Genomic DNA, 21,956 nt, shown 5'->3' with positions numbered 1-21,956 from the left:
CTTCTAAGTTGTGTATCAGATCCAGATGTAAATGCCTGGAAATAAAAGCTGAAAGATTGATCTTTTGTCTCATATAAATTTTTGGATGTCAAACCCAAATGTTTTCAGTCTACAGAAAAAATAAAGGAATAGTCCTCACTGTTCCAATACTTTTGGAGGGGACTGTGTATATATATATATATATATATATATATATATATATATATATATATATATATATATATATATATATATATATATATATATATATATATATATATATATATATATTTGGGGAAAATGTCTAATTGCGATTATTCTGGTTAAAATTGCGATTGCGATTTAAATGTGATTTATTTTTTTCAAATTAAAAGTGTGTATATAACATTTTGTGTTTATATATTAATATGGCTAATAATAAGTATTATGATTATTATTATTGCTAAATAAAAATAAGAAATATTACTATTACAATAACATTTTCATTATTAAAAATGTAAAATAGCATTTAAGAATAAAAAAATCTGTATAATAATAATAATAATATTAATAATAATAATAATTATTATTACATTTTACAAAAAACTTATTTTACAAAAACTTATTTTACAAAAAAAATTATGGGTTACCTATTAGTATGCAGACAGCCTATGACTAAAAATCATTAGAAAGGTCTAAGGATTTATTGTAAAAAATATATATATTTATAAACTCTGTGCTTTTTATCTGTGATATCAATTTCTTAAAGTCTATGTCTTTAATATGAAATATGAGCCACTTATGGGGATCAAAACTCCTGTACATTGAAGAAAAACATATGGATTGTTAAATCAATTTATTTAGAAGTATTATTTTTCTTATTTTCTACCCAAAAGTTTAATTCATACTGGAAGCCAGAGGGCGCCCTCGAGCAGAAACTCCACATTTGCCTCAGTGAAGTAATAGTTTTCAGGAAATCGCTAATGTGAAGCTCGCGCTGTAAACTGATTAAAACGAAGATAGAAACGCTTTAACTGATTAAACATGAAGAACATACTATAGCGACAAGATATGGTGTATTTGAGTTCTTCAAGCCTTCTCAGGTATTTTCATAATAATAAAGTATTCAGTGCTGATTGACATTCTGTGATAAGAAGCCACATCAGCTCGACTGACTATATGAAGTGAGTTAAAACATGTTATTTTGTTGGACAACATGTTTATGAATGCTTGAAGATGTTTGGCGTGTGTTGCTTTTTCAAACGCATGTTATAAGAGACTCAAACTCGCAGTGTTTTCAGACGGAGCAGCGTTTACAACATGCTGTGCATTTATTTATTTCATTAAAATCACAGCCTTTGCGTTAACTATCGAAAACGGGTGAAATGAAATAGTTTGAGCTATGTCAGTTATGTCGTCTTCCACTTTAAATGCTGGAGCTCAAACTATTTAATTTACCCCATTATCGATAGTTAACGATTATTAAAACTTTATAGTAATAGTTATCCTAATAGTTATCTTCCTTGATGTCAGGCCTTAACCCTATTGTTTCCATTCATTTTCTTCTTCTTGTGCCACTACCGTTCAAAGTAAAATTGTGAAATTAGCACCACCATCTGCTCAATAAACTTGGTTCAGATAATCGTCGTAATAAGCCACAAAAACAACCAAACAGACTGAAACAAATTTTTGCGGAGGTTTTCACCATCATGTACCTGAGAAGTTTAGGGATCACCTACTAACAACATTCTGGCCCAAAGTCATGTCCCTGACCATCTTAAATAATACAAGTTATGGTAAATACAGATTTAACTGGTGAACCTTCTAACAGTGACTGGAGACACCAGAGCATTTTACACAGTGACACAAACATTTAGGATATTGTCTTATTTATGGCTCAGAGGTGTGGATTGTACCACACAGTTGAGTACCTATAGTCTGGGTGACAGTCCACTGTAGTTCATCATCGTCACAGTCAGAGTACTCAAACCCATAACGCTTCCCTGAAGCTATGGTGACCTCGTACACTCTGACTGAATCCAGTCTCAACAAACAGGTGGATGTGTGAATGTTTTTCTTCACACGGATCTGTAGCATTTGATTCTCAGGCAGATCCTCTTCACACTGCCCTGCAACAGTGACAAGAATAAGAAAAACAGATGTCAAATAAACATTATATAATATAAGTAAAGCATAATGAAAAGTCAGCTGAGTGATCAAAAGATTAAATGGGTCCTATTATGCTTGTCCACTTTTTCAACTTTAGTTAGTGTGTAATGTTGATGTTTGAGCATAAAAAACTGTAATTGAACTGATCTTATGAAGTCACAATGTCATTTAAATTTAAATGATCTCTGCCCACGGAATACGCAAAAAAGGGGACACGGCCTGGTTGAGCTGCATTAGAGAAGACAGTGTCGTTACAATGTCAAAGAGAGACTTTATCTACCCTGTTTCCAAAACTTATTTGTTTAACCTTCCTTAGGCTGATAAACTTAGAGTGGTTAGATGTATTTATTCAACACTGCTCCTGAACATTATAACTCACATATAACAATGTGTATCTGTGTGCTGCACATTTTACGGATAACAGCTTCCAGAACCAAAATGCAGGATACGCACAAAAGCTTCTCCTGAAATTGAGTATTTCCCACTGTGTTGGGACAATTTTTTGTTGTTTATAGATCACAACTTGTAAGTGTCTTATATCTAGTAGAATTTATTTAAGTAGAAGTATTTTAAGTGAAAACTAGTGATCGCACCAGCGCATCTATCATGCAGTAAAAACGTTCTGTACTGTTAGATTTTGGTGTATTTGGCCGAGCAGTCGTTTGGGTGGCTCGCCAATGTATTAGATTTCTCCAATACATAAAATAAGTAAGCTTGACCAGAGATCTTGTGGGGAGAAGATTTTATTGAAGGTTTGTAGTGTAGCAGTCTTTCAGCATCGATGTTATCATGCCGCCCTTCAACAATCTTAACCCAACGTTCTGTGTTCTGAGACAGAACTTTATACAGGGAAGACAAAGGGCTTCAGACAAAGGGAAACTGTTAGGACCTCCCACAGGAGATCGTTCTTACACACCCCAAACGTTCCTGCCATCGATACTGATCCAATCAGCATAACAGTGACATTAAAATGCATAGATGCTAATCCAATCACTCATGGGCTCCAAGGGCCATTAAAGACAAATGGTGCTCATTTTACAAACAGGAACTGGCCTGGAAGATTTAAATACAAAATCTATCAGTACTCTGCACAAACACTTGGATATGCACACATTTACCTAATTAATGTTAGAGCATATTTAGACATAATTGCATGTCAAGCAAGCGGCAACCTCCCGCAGTTTCTCTTGAAGCCAATACGGAAGTGACTTAAACTGCAATTCATCGACTGGCCGCTAGGGACAGACTCCAGAAGGGAGCAGAATCTCATTGAGCCCTATGTTAAAATGCCCAACTTTACAGCAGAAGAACACATGTTTACAGTCTGGGACAAATTGTGGTTTTGGTCTATACGGCTAATTTTGACCTACATGACAACTGTGAGGGGGGTGAATTTTTTTATAACTCATTCGTTTACATTATATAAAGCATTAAAGTTCTGCATAATTAAGGGCGTGGCCACTTCGAGTGACAGGTGGATAGCCATTTATCTGCTGTCTGTTAGTCATCGCGTCACTTCAGCTCCGCCCACATCCCGCCTTTTTGCCCATTTTCTATTATCCGGGAGTGACGCGCGATGACGCGCTGACAAGATGGCAACGGCCATCTTGTCCATACTTTGTGCTTCAGAACGGCTCATCAGAATCCTATGGGTTACGTCACGGACATTATTTCCATATTATGTCCATATTTTTTTACAGTCTATGGTGTCAAGTCAAGTAACCTTTATTTATATAGTGCTTTTTACAATACAGATTGTTTCAAAGCAGCTTTACAGTGGTAACAGGAAAATAATGCAACAAAATTTTATTCAGCTGGATAGCCGCTGTGATGGCCAAACCCACGGCCACACATTGATAAGGGAAACTCGCACGCATTCATTCATTCACTCACAGTGCATACATTTCACTATATACTGATATATTGATAGTTATTTTCTTTTTCTTTAAGTTTATAATATAGCATTTGAGGTTTTGTTATATCGACATATAATAAAAACGCTACACATATTTTATTTGACATTTTCAATGCTTTATTTATGTAGTACTTTGTACGTCGGTTTGATGTGCACACTTACTGGCTTGCGTTGTGCTATTTCTGTTTTCTGATCTTTGTTTCTGTTGAGTTTAAGTTACTATGAGGAGCAATGGCGCTGTTTGCGGTGTGTACGTCCATCCATTCATCGCCACGCCACCTTCGCACGCTCTCTCCTGAACTCCAGGTCTGGGTCCGGGAACGGGACCCTAGGACAGCAGCGGAACCTGCGTCATTGGCAGATGTCTTTGTGGCTGCAAGGAGGAAGAATCAACCTTGGGGCTGGAAAACGGGTAATGAGACCCGACGGCCACAGTTCTCTCAGTTCCATCAGAAACCTGTGGCTGGGTCGGGCAAGTCTTTCAAAGGAGATTTTCCAGAAATTAAATCAAATAAAAGTCTAAGAGGACTTTTTTGTATGTTTCCAATGTGGACACGAGGGCCATACAAGGCCAGTCTGCCCAAAAAATGCAGCCAAGCTTACAAATTTGTGCTATGTTCCAAGAGGTGGGGCAGTGGATATAAACAAGCCAATGTACTGCTACAGACAATGACAGTGACCGTAAATGGTAATGAGCTGAAGGCCCTAATTGATCCTGGGAGTGACCAGACGTTGGTGAACAGGAAGTTTGTGGCTCCATCTTTAGGCAGATCCTTTAATAAATTACCCATCTGCTGCGTTCATGGGGAAGAACGAATGGTGCTCACTGCAGACCCATACATTGGGGTAGAAGGTCAGACCTACCTGTTAGAGGTAGGAGTAGCCGATAATCTTCCTTATCCCGTAGTTATGGGTCATGATCTACCAGTTCTCCTAGATCTGGTCTGGCCTTCACAACAATGCAATGTGGTGTTAACCAGGGCCAGAGCAAAGAAGCCAGAGGACACCATACAGACTCTATCAACACTGCCATTTTATGATGCCGACTGGGAGTTGGGTGCTGCAAAGTCAAAAAAGTCCTGACACCAAAAAGAAGCAAGCATGAATATAATGCCTCCCGAATGCCCGTAGAGAGTGTATGTAATCTAACTCCACAGGTCCAGCTGGCCCGGCCTGGAAGCGGATGTTGCCCAATACTGTAAAAGCTGCCAGAGTGCCAAAAAGTATTTATCAAGCGTCCATCAACAGTGCCCCTCCAGCCCCTTCCTGTAATAAATACACCATTTGAAAGGCTAGGCATGGATATCGTTGGCCCAGTGGAAAAGAGCCTTGCAGGTAACCGTTTTTTACTGGTCATCATTGATTATGCTACAAGGTACCCAGAGGTTTTTCCCTTAAAGTATATCAAAGCCAAATATGTTGCAACTTGTTTAATCCAGTTCTTTTCCAGAGTCGGGTTGCGTGCAGAGGTTCTCACTGACCAAGGGACCAATTTTATGTCCAATCTTCTGAAGTAGGTCTACCAGTTGCTGGGTATCATGAGTTGTCCTCAAACTGATGGGCTCACAGAATGGTTTAATTAGACATTAAAACAAATGCTACGTAAATTTATTGATGATGCTGGCCAGGACTGGGACCAATGGCTCCCATATCTCCTTTTTGCGTACAGAGAAGTACCCCAGGCATCTACTGGGTTTTCCCCATTTTAATTATTACAACCCCAAATCAGAAAAAGTTGGGACAGTATGGAAAACGAAAATAAAAAACAAAAGACGTGATTTCTAAATTTACTTTGACTTGTATTTCATTGCAGACAATATGAACACAAAATATTTCATGTTTTGTCTGGTCAACTTCATGTCATTTGTAAATATGCATTCTTTCCTGTCATTCAGACCTGCAACACATTTCAAAAAAAGTTGGGACAGTAAAGCATTTACCACTTTATAATGTTGCCATTCCTTTTCACAACACTTAAAAGACGTTTAGGGACTGAAGACACCAAGTGATGAAGTGTTTCAGGTGTAATTTTGTCCCATTCTTCATGCAAACAAGTCTTAAAGTGGGCAACAGTACGGGGTCTTCGTTGTCGCATTTTGCGCTTCAAAATTCTCTATTGGAGACAGGTCGGTACTGCAGGCAGGCCAGTCAAGTACCCATACCCTCTTCCTCCGCAGCCATGACTTTGTAATGTGTGCAGAATATGGTTTTGCATTGTCTTGTTGAAATATGCATGGACGTCCCTGGAAAAGATGTCTTCTTGAAGGCAGCATATTATGCTCCAAAATCTCTATGTACTTTTCAGCATTAACGGTGCCTTCACAGATGTGCAAGTTACCTTTGCCAAGGGCACTGACACAACCCCATACCATGACAGACCCTGGCTTTTGGACTTGTTTCTGGTAACAGTCTGGATGATCCTTTTCTTCTTTGGTCCGGAGCACACGGTGTCCATTCCTCCCAAAAATTACCTGAAATACTGATTCATCTGACCACAGTACACGTTTCCACTGTGTGATGGTCCATCCCAGATGCCTCCGAGCCCAGAGAAGTTGACGGCGCTTCTGGACACTGTTAACATAGGCTTCCTTTTGGCACAGTACAGATTTAACTGGCATTTGTGGATGTAACTACGTATTGTGGTACTTGACAAAGGTTTGCCAAAGTAGTCCTGAACCCATGTGGTGATATTGCTTATAGAAGAATGACGATTCTTGATGCAGTGCCGTCTGAGGGAATCGGAGATCACGGTTGTTCAGCTTAGGCTTGCGCCCTTGTCCTTTACGCACTGAAATTCCTCCAGATTCCTTGAATCTTTTAATTATGTTATGCACTGTTGAATGTGAAATGTCCAAATCTCTTCCTATCTTTCTATGAGGAAAATTATTTTTAAACATTTCAATAATTTTCTCACGTATTTGTTGGCAAACTGGCGATCCTCTGCCCATCTTTGCTCCTAAAGGATTAGACCTTTCTTGGATGCTGCTTTTGTACCAAATCATAATTACAATCACCTGTTGACATCACATGTTTCAAATCACATCATTATTTAACCATTTTACCTCATTACTATCCCTAAATTGCTCCTGTCCCAACTTTTTTTTTTAAATGTGTTGCAGGTCTGAATGACAGGAAAGGATGCTTATTTACAAATGACATGAAGTTGACCAGACAAAACATGAAATATTTTGTGTTCATATTGTCTGCAATGAAATACAAGTCAAAGTAAATTTAGAAATCACAAATTTTTCTGATTTGGGGTTGTATATGGTCATGAAGTTTGGGGCCTCTGTCATTCCTTAAAGAAGTCTGGGAAGGAGATCCAGGTAAGAGTGAGCCAACTAACATTGTTTCGTATGTCTTACAAATGAGTGAACGTCTGAAGAAAATGTGGACCTTGGCCCAAACTTGCCTGACAGAGACTCAGAAGCACCAAAAAGCATGGTATGACCAATTTGCATGTGAAAGAAGCTTTAAGGTTGGCGAGAAAGTGCTTGTGATGCTGCCGAGCCAGGAGAGTAAGCTGTTGGCCAAATGGCAGGGCCCCTTTGAGATTAAGAACCAGCTGGGCCCCACCACATATGAGGTGGTCACTCCTTGGCAAGACCGTGCTAGTCAAGTACTTCACGTGAACCTTTTAAAGAAATGGGTGTCTTAACATCTTTGATGCAGCATGATGTGATAAATAAACCTGAGGCAGATGTTAGACGTTTGAGTTACAGGATACCCGAGAGACTCCAAGAGGCCTTGAAGGAGGAAGTGATCTTGATGCTGAGATTAGGAATTATTGAACCCTCTGTAAGCGCGGGTGTCATCCGGTGGTCCTGGTACCAAAAAATGATGGGAGTATCCAATTTTGTATTGACTTCAGGTACTTGAACTTTGTATCACAGTTTGACTCTTATCCTACTCCCCATATCGATGCCTTAATTGATCGACTAGGAAAGGCCGAACACCTGACGACCATTGATCTGTCCAAGGGGTATTGGCAGATACCACTAATGCAGCATGCACGTCCTTTAACAGCATTCAGGACACCCTGGGGCCTATTTCATTTCCGGGTTCTACCCTTTGGCCTGCATGGGGCACCGGCCACCTTCAAAGGCTTATTGATATTGACCTTTGCTGTGGCATATTTAGATGACATTTAGATGAGTCATCTATAGTAGCACCTGGGAGGAGCATGTTCAACACCTTCAAGAGGTCCTCCAGCGTCTCCAAAAAGCAGGCCTCACAGTGAACCCTGCCAAGTGTGCCGTGGCCAGGAAGGAAACGTAATACCTGGGCTTCGTCACCGGCAACGGAACAGTGCGACCGTTCCACAGACCCGTAAGGAACTCCGATCCTTTTTGGGAAAGGCAGGATTTTATAATCGTTTTATCCTGAATTTCTCCAGTAGGGCCGCCCCGTTGACGGATATGGTGGGGGCCCAATGTCCAAATCAATGTCAGTGGTCAGAAGAAAGGATGGCAGCCTTCCGAGATATTCAAAATGTCTTAAGAAAGAATGCGGTGCTGTATAGTCCAGACTTTAAGCAAGAATTTGTTGTCCAGATGGATGCCTCTGAGAGGGGCATAGGGGCCGTGCTGCTAAAGGGATCTCCGGGTGAGCAATGGCCAGTGGTTTTCATTAGCTGCAAACTCCTTCCAAGAGAATGGAAGGTTAAATGGGCCCTAGACTCCTTGATATTACCTGCTGGGAAGGGAGTTCAAATTAGAAACAGACCATAAATCTCTCCAGTGGTTGGAAAAGATGAGAGACACCAATGGGAGGATCACACAATTGTACCTGGCTATGCAGCCTTTCCGGTTTACAGTCCAACATGTTCCAGACAAGTCTAATGTGATCACTGACTACTTCTCTCGTCATACCAACGAGATGTCTGAAGGGAGGGGGTGTGTGATGGCCGAAGCTGCGGCCAAACATTGATAAGGGTAACTCGCACACATTCATTCACTCACAGCACATACATTACACTATATACTCATTTATATTGATAGTTGTTTTCTTTCTCTTTATGGTTGGGACTCTGGATGTGTCCATCCATCCATTACCGGCAGACAACAGAGTTAGCTTTCGCGATAAATTAAGTCGATCCCAGGCAATGTGACGCAGTGTCTCATTCCCTTCTTAGGGAACAAGGGTTACAGACATAACCCGAGATGTTCTCTTTTGAGGGAACTCGCACTGCGTCATTAACAACACTTTGGGAAACGAATACCCACTATGCCACAACAAAACATGCCTGTGTGAAGTTATTTTAGGCATAACTTAGGATGAGAGCACTTGTGCACCAGGTGTGGAAGGAAGATGCAGACTGTAAAATCTTATGAATGTGTGTGGAGTGGTCCAGCCAGCCGCATCACAAATCTCCTGAAGAGGGACCCCTGAGAGGAGGTCTCTAGAAGACGCCATGCTTCTAGTAGAATGTGCCCTCAAGGCCACAGGTGAAGGCAAACCGTGCACCTGGTTGGCAAAGGCAATTTGCCTGTATTAATCCAATTACTTATCGTCTGCTTAGATGCAGGCAGCCCCTTTTTGGGTGCCCCAAAGCACACCAACAAATGGTCTGACTTCCTCCACTGAGAAGACTTCTGTGTATAAATACTCAATGCCCTGACAGGGCAGAGCAGATGAAGCCTCTACGTTTCCACCAACACATGCGGTGGAGGATGGAAGGCTTGAAGAACTACTGACTGTGCAACATTAGATGGCACCTTAGGCACATAGCCAGGTCTAGGATCGCCAAGAAAAAGGCCATTTTAAAAGTTATTCACTGTCGCAGACTCAAGAGGTTCAAAGGGAGCCTCAGCCAGCTCTTCAAGAACCACTGCAAGATCCCAGGTTGGGACTCTGGTACAAGTCGCAGGCCTCATCCTCCAAGTACCACGGAGGAATCGTGCGACCAGCTGGTGCCTCCCCAGAGGCCCATCACCTACAGGAGAATGGAAAGCCGCAATGGCAGCCACGTACATCTTAAGTGTGTACGGGGTAAGACCAGCAGAGAAGCAATCTTGAACTGAAGCCACTGGGCAGTTAACTGGGTCTAATTCACATTCTCTACACCAATTGGAAAATACATTCCACTTTCCACTACAATATCCTTGTGGAAGAAGTTCTGGAACTGAGTATGGTCTCCACCACTCCAACTGACAGGCCATCCATCCTCTACTGGGCCCGCTCACCCTGCCATTGACGAGGTATAGGCCGAGGCTTTGACAGAGCTCAAGTAGAACTTTCCCGTTCTTATTTACTTGGGCATCAGAATTACATCTTTTTGGGAATTTCTGTCCAAAAATATAGTTATTCCCCGTTATCTGAAGGGATCCCTTTCTGGCATTTAGATCCCCACAGATTAACACACTTTCACACAGTCTTGCCTCGCTGCGTTCATGGACCGTTTTCTCTAAAAGAAAACGACTTCTCCCATCGTTCTCCAACATTCTCTTTCTTTCAATCATGAGATGAAGAAACAATGGAGCCGCAGGGCTGAATGAACGGAACTAGTGAGCTCATGCGGGGCTATTTGATGCTTGTTTCACTCTCTGTGAGAACGAGCACAATGCTGACTAAACAGTGCCAATATTATGTTCTCCCGTGTCTTATCAGTTGGGACTCATATAGCATATTATCTCCAAAAGAGTTTTTGGCCTCTAAAAATGCCACGCCTCTGAGCGTGTCGCTTGCCAGGCACCACCCATGCAAAGCCGCTTTCTTTGAAGACTGATGCTAAAACTATGAGAGCATGAGTCTCGCCTCGCTGCATTCACGGACAACTTTATCTAAAAGAAAACGAGTTCTCCCCTCATTCTCCAACATTCTCTTTCTCACGCCGGTCTATTCCCGCGTGTCTCATTCTCTGTGAGAGTGAGCACAAGCATTTCGGGCATCGGGCCCTCGCCTCACTGCAGCGGGCCGTCTCCCAAACTAATTCAGCCCCTACTCACTCGAGTCAAGGCTTGGGAAGCCATCCCCGATGTGTCAGAATGGGTTCTGAATTCTGTGTTGGGTTCACTCCAATTCGCTGGCAGACCCCCAGGCTTCAATGGCATGGTCAATAGATCGGTAAGGAGCAAGGTGGCTCACGTCCTCCACACAGAAGTAATATGCTTATTGCCAAAGGGAGCTGTCAAGACAGTTCGCCCTCCCCACAGCGAGCGCTGAAGAAGGCCCTTATGAGATGACCATTTAAGATGCTTACATCCAAACAAATCCTCTCGCAAATACGCTCAGGGAATTGTTTTTTCTCAGTAGATCTAAAAGATGCTTACTTTCATATCCAAATAGCCCATCATCACAGACCGTTCTTGAGATTCGAGGGGGTGGCTTACCAGAATACTGTCCTTCTATTCAGACTGTCTCTGGGTCCTTATACTTTTACGAAATATATGGATGCAGCTCTCTCCCCTCTGAGACAGCGGGGAATGCACATCCTGAATTACCTTGACAACTGGCTCATTTTGGCCCAGTTGGAGGCCGAGTTGAAAACTCACAGATCCTGGCTCCTCAGCCATCTGGAATGCCTTGGGCTCAGGATCAACCCATCCAAGAGCTCACTGTCTCCCAGCTAGCAGATAGCTTTCCTGGGTACAGTCCTCGACTCTATTCAAATGAGAGCCTGGCTCACGCAGGAACGTGCTCTCACTATTCAGCAGCTCGCTACATAATTCAGAGTAGGAACTTCTCCTCTGAGAACATTTCTAAGGGTATTAGGCCTCATGGCCTCAGTACTCCAGCTGGGCCTACTTTATCTTTTTTTATAAAGACAGAGGACACTAAATAAGAGTCAGAAACCTCAATTCAGGAACGAAAGAACTTGCATCTTTTTAATGCTCACATTGTTTATTCTCTCAAGCACATCACTTCGTCATCATGACATGACTCCACCCATTACTTATGTATTAAAGGGGTGGTTCCGTGTTTTTTTTCTAGGCTTGGTTTTGTTTATGGGGCGCAGTAAAACATGTCTTAATACTTCTTTTTTTTAAACGCCGTATTTTTCTAATATTTTACCTTTATTCCACACCGCTGTCTCCACTGTCCTTTGAATGGCTTGTTTGCTTCCTGCTTCTATGAAGCCCATGATCTTAGATTGGTTAGATGGCCAAATGTAGTTTTTAGTTCTGCAACAGCTCTCTCTCTTTCGTAATGACTGCGACGTGGCCTCTCCCACTTTGTTGCGTGTTCGCGGGGGCAGTGTTTATGTTAATAGCAAGGGTATATGATGTTACCAACCCGGGAAGAAGCTTGTTGTAGTCCAAACCGGCCGTTTTTGTAGGCAATAAACTGCCATAACTTTAAAAGACAATATCTCCATTTGCATTGAACTTTCAGTGCTGTAACTTTGCAGATACTGTTTATGCTCAAGCAGCAACATTACACACTAACTAAAGTTTAAAAAGTGAAATCGCATGCAACCACCCCTTTAAAGTAACAACTCTTTATACATTACAGTAAGGATCTTTGATATGATAAATTGGCGAAGTGATATGGAAATGAAGCTAGCGCAAGTTCTGCCAGGAAGACTCAATCGTTACGTCACTAATTACCTTCTCATCTATCCAATCATATCCTTTTCTGTAGCATAAATAGGTAGTAATTACTCATGTCTGAGTTTGCAGAAACTGTCGCTTCAGCAACACCATCCTCCCCACCACCACCAAGATGGGACCTTTCCTCCATCCCCACCTACACCACCAGTCGGGCCCTCCTATCATCCTCAACACCACCAGATGGGCTCTCCCCTCTACCCCGAAGACTTCAGGATGTTCTTTTCCTCCATCTACCCCACCACCCCCTTACTTCGTGGGGGTGGGCTGCGCCCCTGCCTTCGTCTTCAGGCAGGATACGCAGATTCCGTACCCTCGGAATGCGAATTACGAACTTGATTGCTTGCTGAGCTCCTAAATAAATGTTTATTGTTACAGCATTAATTCTCCCGAATCTTTCTGGTCGAACTGTAATGCGGTCAAGACCTGCCTGGAACTACTTTAGCCGTGCGTTTTTTTGAAAATAATTGCACACATTAGAACGTTCGTCAACCAATCAGATTCAAGCATTCAACAGCCCCGTAGAATAAATTTAATTTATTATTTGTTTAAAATGTATTATAAAAACTATTTAATTTCTTCAGCTATTTTTAAATTTAGTCTCAGTCTTAATCCTGTGCCAAATGTGCTTTTTAGTTATCATCATATTTAGTCAACCATGTCCTGTTTTTGTATAGTCGACTAAATGTCTGAAAATTTTAGTCACATTTTCATCATACTGCATTGATAATCCCGATTATTTACTCAAAATGATAAATCACAACAATAATGTCATTTGAGAAATGTGTTTTTGCATTTCATCAGAATTGTTGCAATTGTTGATTTTTTCACCAATCAAGAGAATGTCGACCCATATGCATGGTTTCTTTTACCATTTCTAGTTTAATGATTTATTATAGGTTATTTATCATATAGGCCTATTGGAGAAAACTCTGAAATTCCACATTGCTTCAATGTTTTTCTATTAAAACAACGGCAAAAAAGACTTTGTATTGTCACACAGAGGTAGCGTATTCAGCAAACACAATCGCAAATAGTCGAGAGATCCATGCTTGGATTTACTAGTTCATCACTGAGAAGGTTTTGATGGCAGATTTAGTCGCACAAACAGCACGAGACGGAACACAGACAGACTGAATGACACTTTAATTTAAGCAGAAGATCTCAAATGGAGATTGCTGAAATGCATAAAAAATGGATGATTGGTTCTTGGGGGCGGCCCGTGCTGAAAGCACTTGTCAGCCCCCAGTGCTTTTCTTCCCGGAAGTGCATGAGGAGGTGTCGAAATCGTGGAAGTTCCCGTTAACTTACCGGGATCGCTCTGCAGCCTCCTCCGCCTTCACTGCCCTCAATAGTGCCGCGGTGAAAGGGTACACTAGGGTTCCCACCATTGAGTGCTGAACGTTAAGATGCGACTGTGTCCTCAGAGTGCTGCGACGTGGCATGGTGACCCAAAGCAATTGTCCAAGGCCTGTAAATTTACGTTTACTTTGATGGCGAAGACTTATAGAGCTGCGGGCCAGGCCGTGTCCACCTTACATGCTATGGCCATCCTTCAAGTCCATCAGGCGAAGGTGCTCAGAAACATTCACGAGGGAAATGCTAACCCTGCTTTAATGCATGAGCTGCGTGCAGCGACTGTCCAGGAACTTCATCTATGGCTCAACCTGGCGGATATGCGAGAAGCTGAGAGAACAAAGTTCCTCAAGAATGTGGTTCCACTGAAGTTATTTCAGAGGCTCCTGGGGCATATGGCATCCGCAGCCACAGTCACGCCACTTGGTTTGCTTCATATGAGACCACTTCAGCACAGGCTTCGCGATTGAGTCCTGAGATGGGCATGGCAACCAGGCACGTTTCAGGTCCCAGTCACTCGGGCCTACCTTCACCCCGTGGTCAAACCTCACTTTTCTACAGGACAGGTCCCATGCAAGATCAGGAAGGACGAGGAGCAGGTCCTTTTGGTCGCCCCATATTGGCACGGCCGGACCTGGTTCACCAAACTTGTAGTCCTCGCGACAGCTCCTCATTGGTTGATTCCTCTGAGGAAGGACCTCTTTTGTCAGAGACGGGGCACCATATGGCACCCGCGTCCCGACCAGTGGAATCTACACGGGTGGGTAAAAACAGTACTTATGAATATCAACATTTGATTGGTCAAATGTATATAATTTGGGCTTGGTTACAATTCAAGTGCTGGAATGTCTAAGAAAGCACATGGTAAGTGCCTGTAAAGTCTAATAAAATTGTTAAGGTTTAAAATCTAATACAAACAGTATTTCAATATACAATACATCTTTTTTTAAATAATTCATAATAATAATCTGTTCATGTGATAATTCAATTTAATACAATGATGTGCAAGTTTCCACGTTCTATTTTTTTAAATCGAGTTTTGTTACTGTCCCAATTTACCTTAACGTGTTAGATAAAAAAGGAACAGTAGCATTCAGCTAAAGTGGGACATCATATTAAATAAAAGATAATACTTTGCTTAACCCCTTGAGTGTCAAAGATCGCTGACAGCCCCAGATTAATGTTGTTCAACATTCACAACTCGTTAAAACATCACAGTCTTACTTTATCTGGACAAACTCAGTATCATTAGACAGAATAAAGACTCAACAGCTTCGATATTTGAACACTGTTTATGATAAAACAGTGATATGTCAGGAGTGCAAAATAATCTGTAATGAACAATATTTTGAATGGAATATCACACGCAAATTAATTATTTCTCGTCTGCAGCGGTTCAGTTGTGTCCACACAGCTTGCAAATAATAGATTTTAGTTCAGCTCTTGGTTCAAAAGTGCACATATTTGGAGAAATATTGATTTTGCAAAATATTTTGTCATACAGAATACCATTTCTATTCATTTCTCACTGAATTATCTGATCTCCATTCAGCTGAAACATGTACAGGGCTCTCTCTCTCCTCTTCCTGATTTGCATCAGATATGAGTCATCATACAGTCATTCATCCTCTGGAGCTGTCAATCATCTTACATGCTCAATCCTGCCCTCCTGCATGAGGCTCTTCTGTGTGTTTACAACCCCAAATCAGAAAAAGTTGGGACAGTATGGAAAACGCAAAAAAATTTGTAAATTTGTAAATATGCATCCTTTCCTGTCATTTAGACCTACAACACATTTCAAACAAAGTTGGGACAGGAGCAATATAGGGCTAGTAATGAGGTAAAATGGTTAAATAATGATGTGATTTGAAACAGGTGATGTCATCAGGTGATTGTAATTATGATTTGGTACAAAAGCAGCATCCAAGAAAGGTCTAATCCTTTAGGAGCAAAGATGGGCCGAGGATCACCAGTTTGCCAACAAATACGTGAGAAAATTATTGAAATGTTTAAAAACAATGTTCCTCAAAGAAAGATAGGAAGAGATTTGGATATTTCACATTCAACAGTGCATAACATATTTAATAGATTCAAGGAATCTGGAGGAATTTCAGTGCGTAAAGGACAAGGGCGCAAGCCTAAGCTGAACAACCATGATCTCCGATCCCTCAGGCGGCACTGCATCAAGAATCGTCATTCATCTATAAGTGATATCACCACATGGGCTCAGGACTACTTTGGCAAACCTTTGTCAAGTACCACAATACGTAGTTACATCCACAAATGCCAGTTAAAACTGTACTGTGCCAAAAGGAAGCCCTATGTTAACAGTGTCCAGAAGCGCCGTCGACTTCTCTGGGCTCGGAGGCATCTGGGATGGACCATCACACAGTGGAAATGTGTACTGTGGTCAGATGAATCAGTATTTCAGGTATTTTTGGGAGGAATGGACACCGTGTGATCCGGACCAAAGAAGAAAAGGATCATCCAGACTGTTACCAGCAACAAGTCCAAAAGCCAGGGTCTGTCATGGTATGGGGTTGTGTCAGTGCCCTTGGCAAAGGTAACTTGCACTTCTGTGAAGGCATCATTAATCCTGAAAAGTACATAGAGATTTTGGAGCATAATATGCTGCCTTCAAGAAGACATCTTTTCCAGGGACGTCCATGCATATTTCAACAAGAGAATGCAAAACCACATTCTGCACACAGTACAAAGTCCTGGCTGCGGAGGAAGAGGGTACGGGTACTTGACTGGCCTGCCTGCAGTCCCGACCTGTCTCCTATAGAGAATGTGTGGCGCATTTTGAAGCGCAAAATGCGACAACGAAGACCCCGTACTGTTGCCCACCTTAAGACTTGTTTGCAGGAAGAATGGGACAAAATTACACCTGAAACACTTCATCACTTGGTGTCTTCAGTCCCTAAACCTCTTTTAAGTGTTGTGAAAAGGAATGGCAAAATTACAAAGTGGTAAATGCTTTACTGTCCCAACTTTTTTTTAAATGTGTTGCAGGTTCCTCACTGATTTGCTCCTGCCTGAGATTGCTCCTGCCTGATCGATTGCTCCTGTCTGTCTCCTGCTGTGTCTGTTGCTCTGTAGCTCAAGTCTGTAGCTCTGTAGAGCCTTGTTTATGTTTGAATCTTTATTTTGATATTTCCTCTTTCTTCTACTGCTAAATATAACTTACTCATCACCATACATTGTTTAAAAATTGCCTATCACGTTAAATTTGACATCGCTAGCTTTTAATCTAAATCACCATCACATGTTAGCATTTTGCTAGCCTGTTAGCTTGTTATCTCTGCACCCGGGTCTCCCTTTTTCTGAGTTCATAACTTGGATTAGTAAATTGTGTCCAGCAAACAATTGTGGTAAGTGGTAAGTTGGATTAATCAACAAACACGGTAAGTCATGTCTTCTCCTGTCATTATCACTTGCAGCGCAAGCCACATGTTCAGTATAGGCTTCTCCGCTGGCGAACAGGGCTTCACATGTGATAAATGTAAGGAGATAGTTAGGCTGACGGAGAAGATTTCAGAATTAGAAACACGCATCCATACTTTATCTGAGAGTAGTGAGGATGTAACAGCTTTAGACACTGATTTGGATGCGAATAGCTTAGTGAACTCTGTACATTCTTCGGTTCCGGCTGCAGGGCCCTCGCAGCAGGGAAACTGGGTAACAGTGAGGCAGCATAGTCGCAGACCAAAGAACCGCTTTTCCGTTCCGGTTAGAACATCAAACAGGTTCTCCCCTCTCAGTGAAGCACCCACTGAGTATCCTGTTGAAAGTGCCCTAGTCATTGGCGATTCTATTACACGGAACGTGAAGATAGAGACACCAGCCACCATAGTCACTTGTTTACCGGGTGCCAGAGCACCTGACATCAAAGCAAATTTAAAAGTGCTGGCTAAAGCTAATCGTAAATTCTCTAAGATTATTATTCACGTCGGCACTAATGATGTTCGACTTCGCCAGTCGAAGATCACCAAAATTAACATTAAAGAGGTGTGTGAACTCGCTAGTACGATGTCAGAGGCTGTTTTTTGTTCTGGACCGCTCCCTGTAAAAAGGAGTGATGAGATAGTTAGCAGACTATCATCACTCAATGGCTGGTTGTCTAAGTGGTGTCTGCAAAATAACATAGGGTTCATAGACAATTGGAAAAGTTTTTGGGGCAGACCTGACCTGTTGAAGAAGGATGGCATCCATCCCTCTTGGGGTGGTGCCGCTCTTCTCTCTAGTAATTCGGCACATAGTCTTAGAGCTAAACCTTGACTCACTAGGGCCCAGGTCAGGAAGCAGACAAACTGGCTAAACCGACCGTCTGCTAGCTGTCTCACGTTACCGGAGTCAGATAAATCCCAGCACATAGAGACTCTTTCACCTAGATATTATCATATAGAGACTGTGTCTGTTCCCCGAATTAGTAAATACAAAAAAACATCAAAACCATTCAACAGTAAAAATTTAATTGATGTCCAACAAATAAACAAAAGATATAATACAGATGAACAATTGATAAAGCTTGGATTGCTGAATATTAGATCCCTTTCCCCAAAAGCGCTTATTGTTAATGATATTATTACAGAAAATAATCTAGATGTGCTCTGTTTGACAGAAACCTGGCTAAAACCTGACGACTACATTACCTTAAATGAGTCCACCCCCCAAGATTATTGTTATAAACATGAGCCGCATCTGAAAGGTAAAGGGGGAGGGGTTGCTGTAATTTATAATAATATCTTCAGTATTACTCAGAAGTCTAGATTCAAATATAATTCCTTCTAAGTTTTGGTGCTTTATGTAACGCTACGTAGTGTACATGATAAAACCCGTTCAACATTTGTGTTAGCTACTGTATACAGGCCACCAGGGCATAATACAGACTTTATCAAAGAATTTGCTGATTTTCTATCAGAGTTAGTACTGGCCGTAGATAAAGTACTAATTGTTGGTGATTTTAATATCCATGTAGACAACGGAAAAGACGTATTGGGATTAGCATTTAAAGACACACTAAACTCTATTGGAGCTAGGCAACACGTGTCAGGAGCCACTCATCGCCATAATCATACTTTAGACCTAATATTGTCACATGGAATAAATGTTGATACCGTTGAAATTCTGCAGCAGAGCGATGACATCTCAGATCATTACCTAGTATCATGTATACTTAATTTAGCTAAGGTTGCAAAGCCGCCCCCTCGCTTCAAAAATGGCAGGACAATCACTGCTGCCACTAAAGATTGCTTTTTAAATAATCTTCCACATCAGTATCATCTGCTCAGCATCCCAGATAGTATAGAAGAACTCGATGTTGCAACAGAAACTATTGACTCTCTCTTTTCCAGTACTTTAGACACAGTTGCTCCTCTGCGCTTAAAGAAGATTAAAGAAAATAGTCCAACGCCGTGGTACAACGAGCACACCCGGGCCCTTAAAACAGCAGCCAGAAAAATGGAGCGCAGCTGGAAGAAAACAAAATTAGAGGTAATTCGTAATTCGTGGAAAGAGCACATGATCACATACAGAAAGGCCGTAAAAACAGCTAGATCTGCTTATTTATCAACTCTCTTGGAAGAAAACAAACACAACCCTAGGTATTTATTCGATACAATGGCTAAATTAACCAAAAATAAAGCTTCAACTGCTGATGATTGTACACAGCACAGCAGTAATGACTTTATGAACTTCTTCACATGTAAGATTGATAATATTAGGAAAACATTTTTAACCATGCAGCCGTCTACTACAGTATCACATCAGACAGAGCATTGTAGTGTCACTGAGGAAAAATTACACTCATTCACTGCTATAGGAGAAGAAGAATTGGCTAAACTCGTTAAATCATCAAAATCGACAACATGTATGCTCGACCCTATACCGACTAAGCTATTAAAAGAGATGCTACCAGAGGTCATAGATCCTCTTCTTAATATAATTAAATCATCTTTGTCATTAGGATATGTACCGAAAACTTTTAAGTTGGCTATTATTAAACCACTTATTAAAAAACCGCAACTTGATCCTACAGAATTAGTCAATTATAGACCAATCTCAAATCTACCCTTTCTGTCAAAAATACTTGAAAAGGCAGTGTCTTCACAATTATGTTCCTTTTTAGAAGGAAATGGTATCTGTGAGGATTTCCAGTCAGGATTTAGACCGTATCATAGCACTGAGACTGCTCTCATCAGAGTTACAAATGATTTACTCTTATCATCCGATCGTGGCTGTATCTCTCTATTAGTGTTACTCGATCTTAGCGCTGCATTTGATACTATCGACCACAACATTCTTTTGAATAGACTCGAAAATAATGTAGGTATTAGTGGAATTGCTTTGTCATGGTTTAAATCATACCTATGCGACCGTTATCAGTTTGTAGTAGTAAATGAAGATATGTCACACCGATCCCAAGTTCAGTATGGAGTACCACAAAGCTCAGTGCTAGGACTGTTGCTCTTCACCCTGTACATGCTACCACTGGGAGATATCATTAGGAAGCATGGCGTTAGTTTTCATTGTTATGCTGACGATACTCAGCTCTATATTTCTTCACGCCCTGAAGAAAATTACCAATTCACAAGATTAACGGAATGCATAGCTGATATAAAACATTGGATGACCGGTAATTTCCTGCAACTCAATTTGGAAAAAACTGAATTTTTAATTATTGGACAAAAAAGCTCCACAAGTAGTAACCTAGAATACTGTCTAACACTTGATGGCTGTTCTGTCAAGTCCTCGTCGTCAGTGAGGAACCTGGGTGTGCTCTTTGATACCAATCTTTCGTTTGAAAGCCACGTTTCTAGCATCTGTAAAACTGCTTTCTACCATCTTAAAAATATATCTAAATCACGGCACATGCTCTCAATGCAAAATGCTGAACAGTTAGTTCATGCGTTCATGACCTCAAGGCTAGATTATTGTAATGCTCTACTGGGTGGTTGCCCTGCTCGCTTAATAAATAAACTCCAGCTGGTCCGAAACGCAGCAGCTCGAGTTCTTACTAGAACCATGTACTAGTAAGAACTATGACCATATTAGCCCAGTTCTGTCAACACTGCACTGGCTGCCTATTAAACATTGCATACATTTTAAAATCTTACTTATTACTTACAAAGCACTAAATGGTTTAGCTCCCCAATACTTGAGCGAGCTCTTTACATATTATACTCCATCACGTCTACTGCGGTCTCAAAATTCTGGCCAGTTGATAATACCTAGAATATCCAAATCAACTGCAGGCGGTCGATCCTTTTCCTATTTAGCTCCGAAACTCTGGAACAGTCTTCCTAACATTGTTCGGGAAGCAGACACTCTGTCAGTTTAAATCTAAACTAAAAACACATCTCTTTACTGTGGCATACACATAAAACACTTTTTCAATGAAATGATTGTTAGGCTGCATTAACTCGGTCAGCCGGAACCGGGAACACTTCCCATAACACCTGATGTACTCGTTACATCATCAGAAGAATGGCATCTACGCTAATGATAGTCTCTCTGTTTTATCCCGAGGTTTACTGCAGTCAGCCGGATCCGGGCCGTATCCAGATCAGATGGAGGACCTGCACCCAGAGAAGACCAACACAGGACCCTGAAGTGTCTGAGAGACCGTGATTAGACTCCCCCTGCAACTGCCTCATCGACACGTCATCTCAATAAACCCGTCTCCGGCGTGTTGACTCAGATTGTTCGAATATTACAATTAAATAATACTTAAATCGATATGTCATCCTCAATAAACCCGTCTCCAGCGTGTTGCCTCCGATCATTCGAATATTGCACTTTAATAATTATTTAATCAACATCATCCTCAATAAACCCGTCTCCAGCATGTTGCCCCCGGTCCCTCGAATATTCTGATCTATTATGACCTCTGAGCTGTAAAGCTGCCAGAATAATAATAATAATACGCTGTTTGTTAATTGGCCAGAGGAGAACTGGCACCCTGACTGAGCCTGGTTTCTCCCAAGGTTTATTTTTCTCCATTAGGT

General features: G+C 41.4%; 1 protein-coding gene across 1 annotated transcript in view; it reads right to left on the bottom strand.

The window, feature by feature from the left end:
* The window catches only part of LOC307138039 (CUB domain-containing protein 1-like), a 54,507-nt gene that overhangs the window by 9,043 nt on the left and 23,508 nt on the right, over window positions 1-21,956 (bottom strand). Inside the window, exon 5 of the mRNA XM_079836143.1 lies at window positions 1,890-2,087. Within this exon, the coding sequence (XP_079692269.1) occupies window positions 1,890-2,087 (198 nt within the window). The remainder of the gene's footprint in view (window positions 1-1,889; window positions 2,088-21,956) is intronic.

The sequence above is a fragment of the Gobio gobio genome, assembly GCF_949357685.1.
Source record: "Gobio gobio genome assembly, chromosome: 15".
NCBI classification, from domain to species: Eukaryota; Metazoa; Chordata; class Actinopteri; order Cypriniformes; family Gobionidae; genus Gobio; species Gobio gobio.
This window is presented reverse-complemented; position numbering and strand designations above follow the sequence as displayed.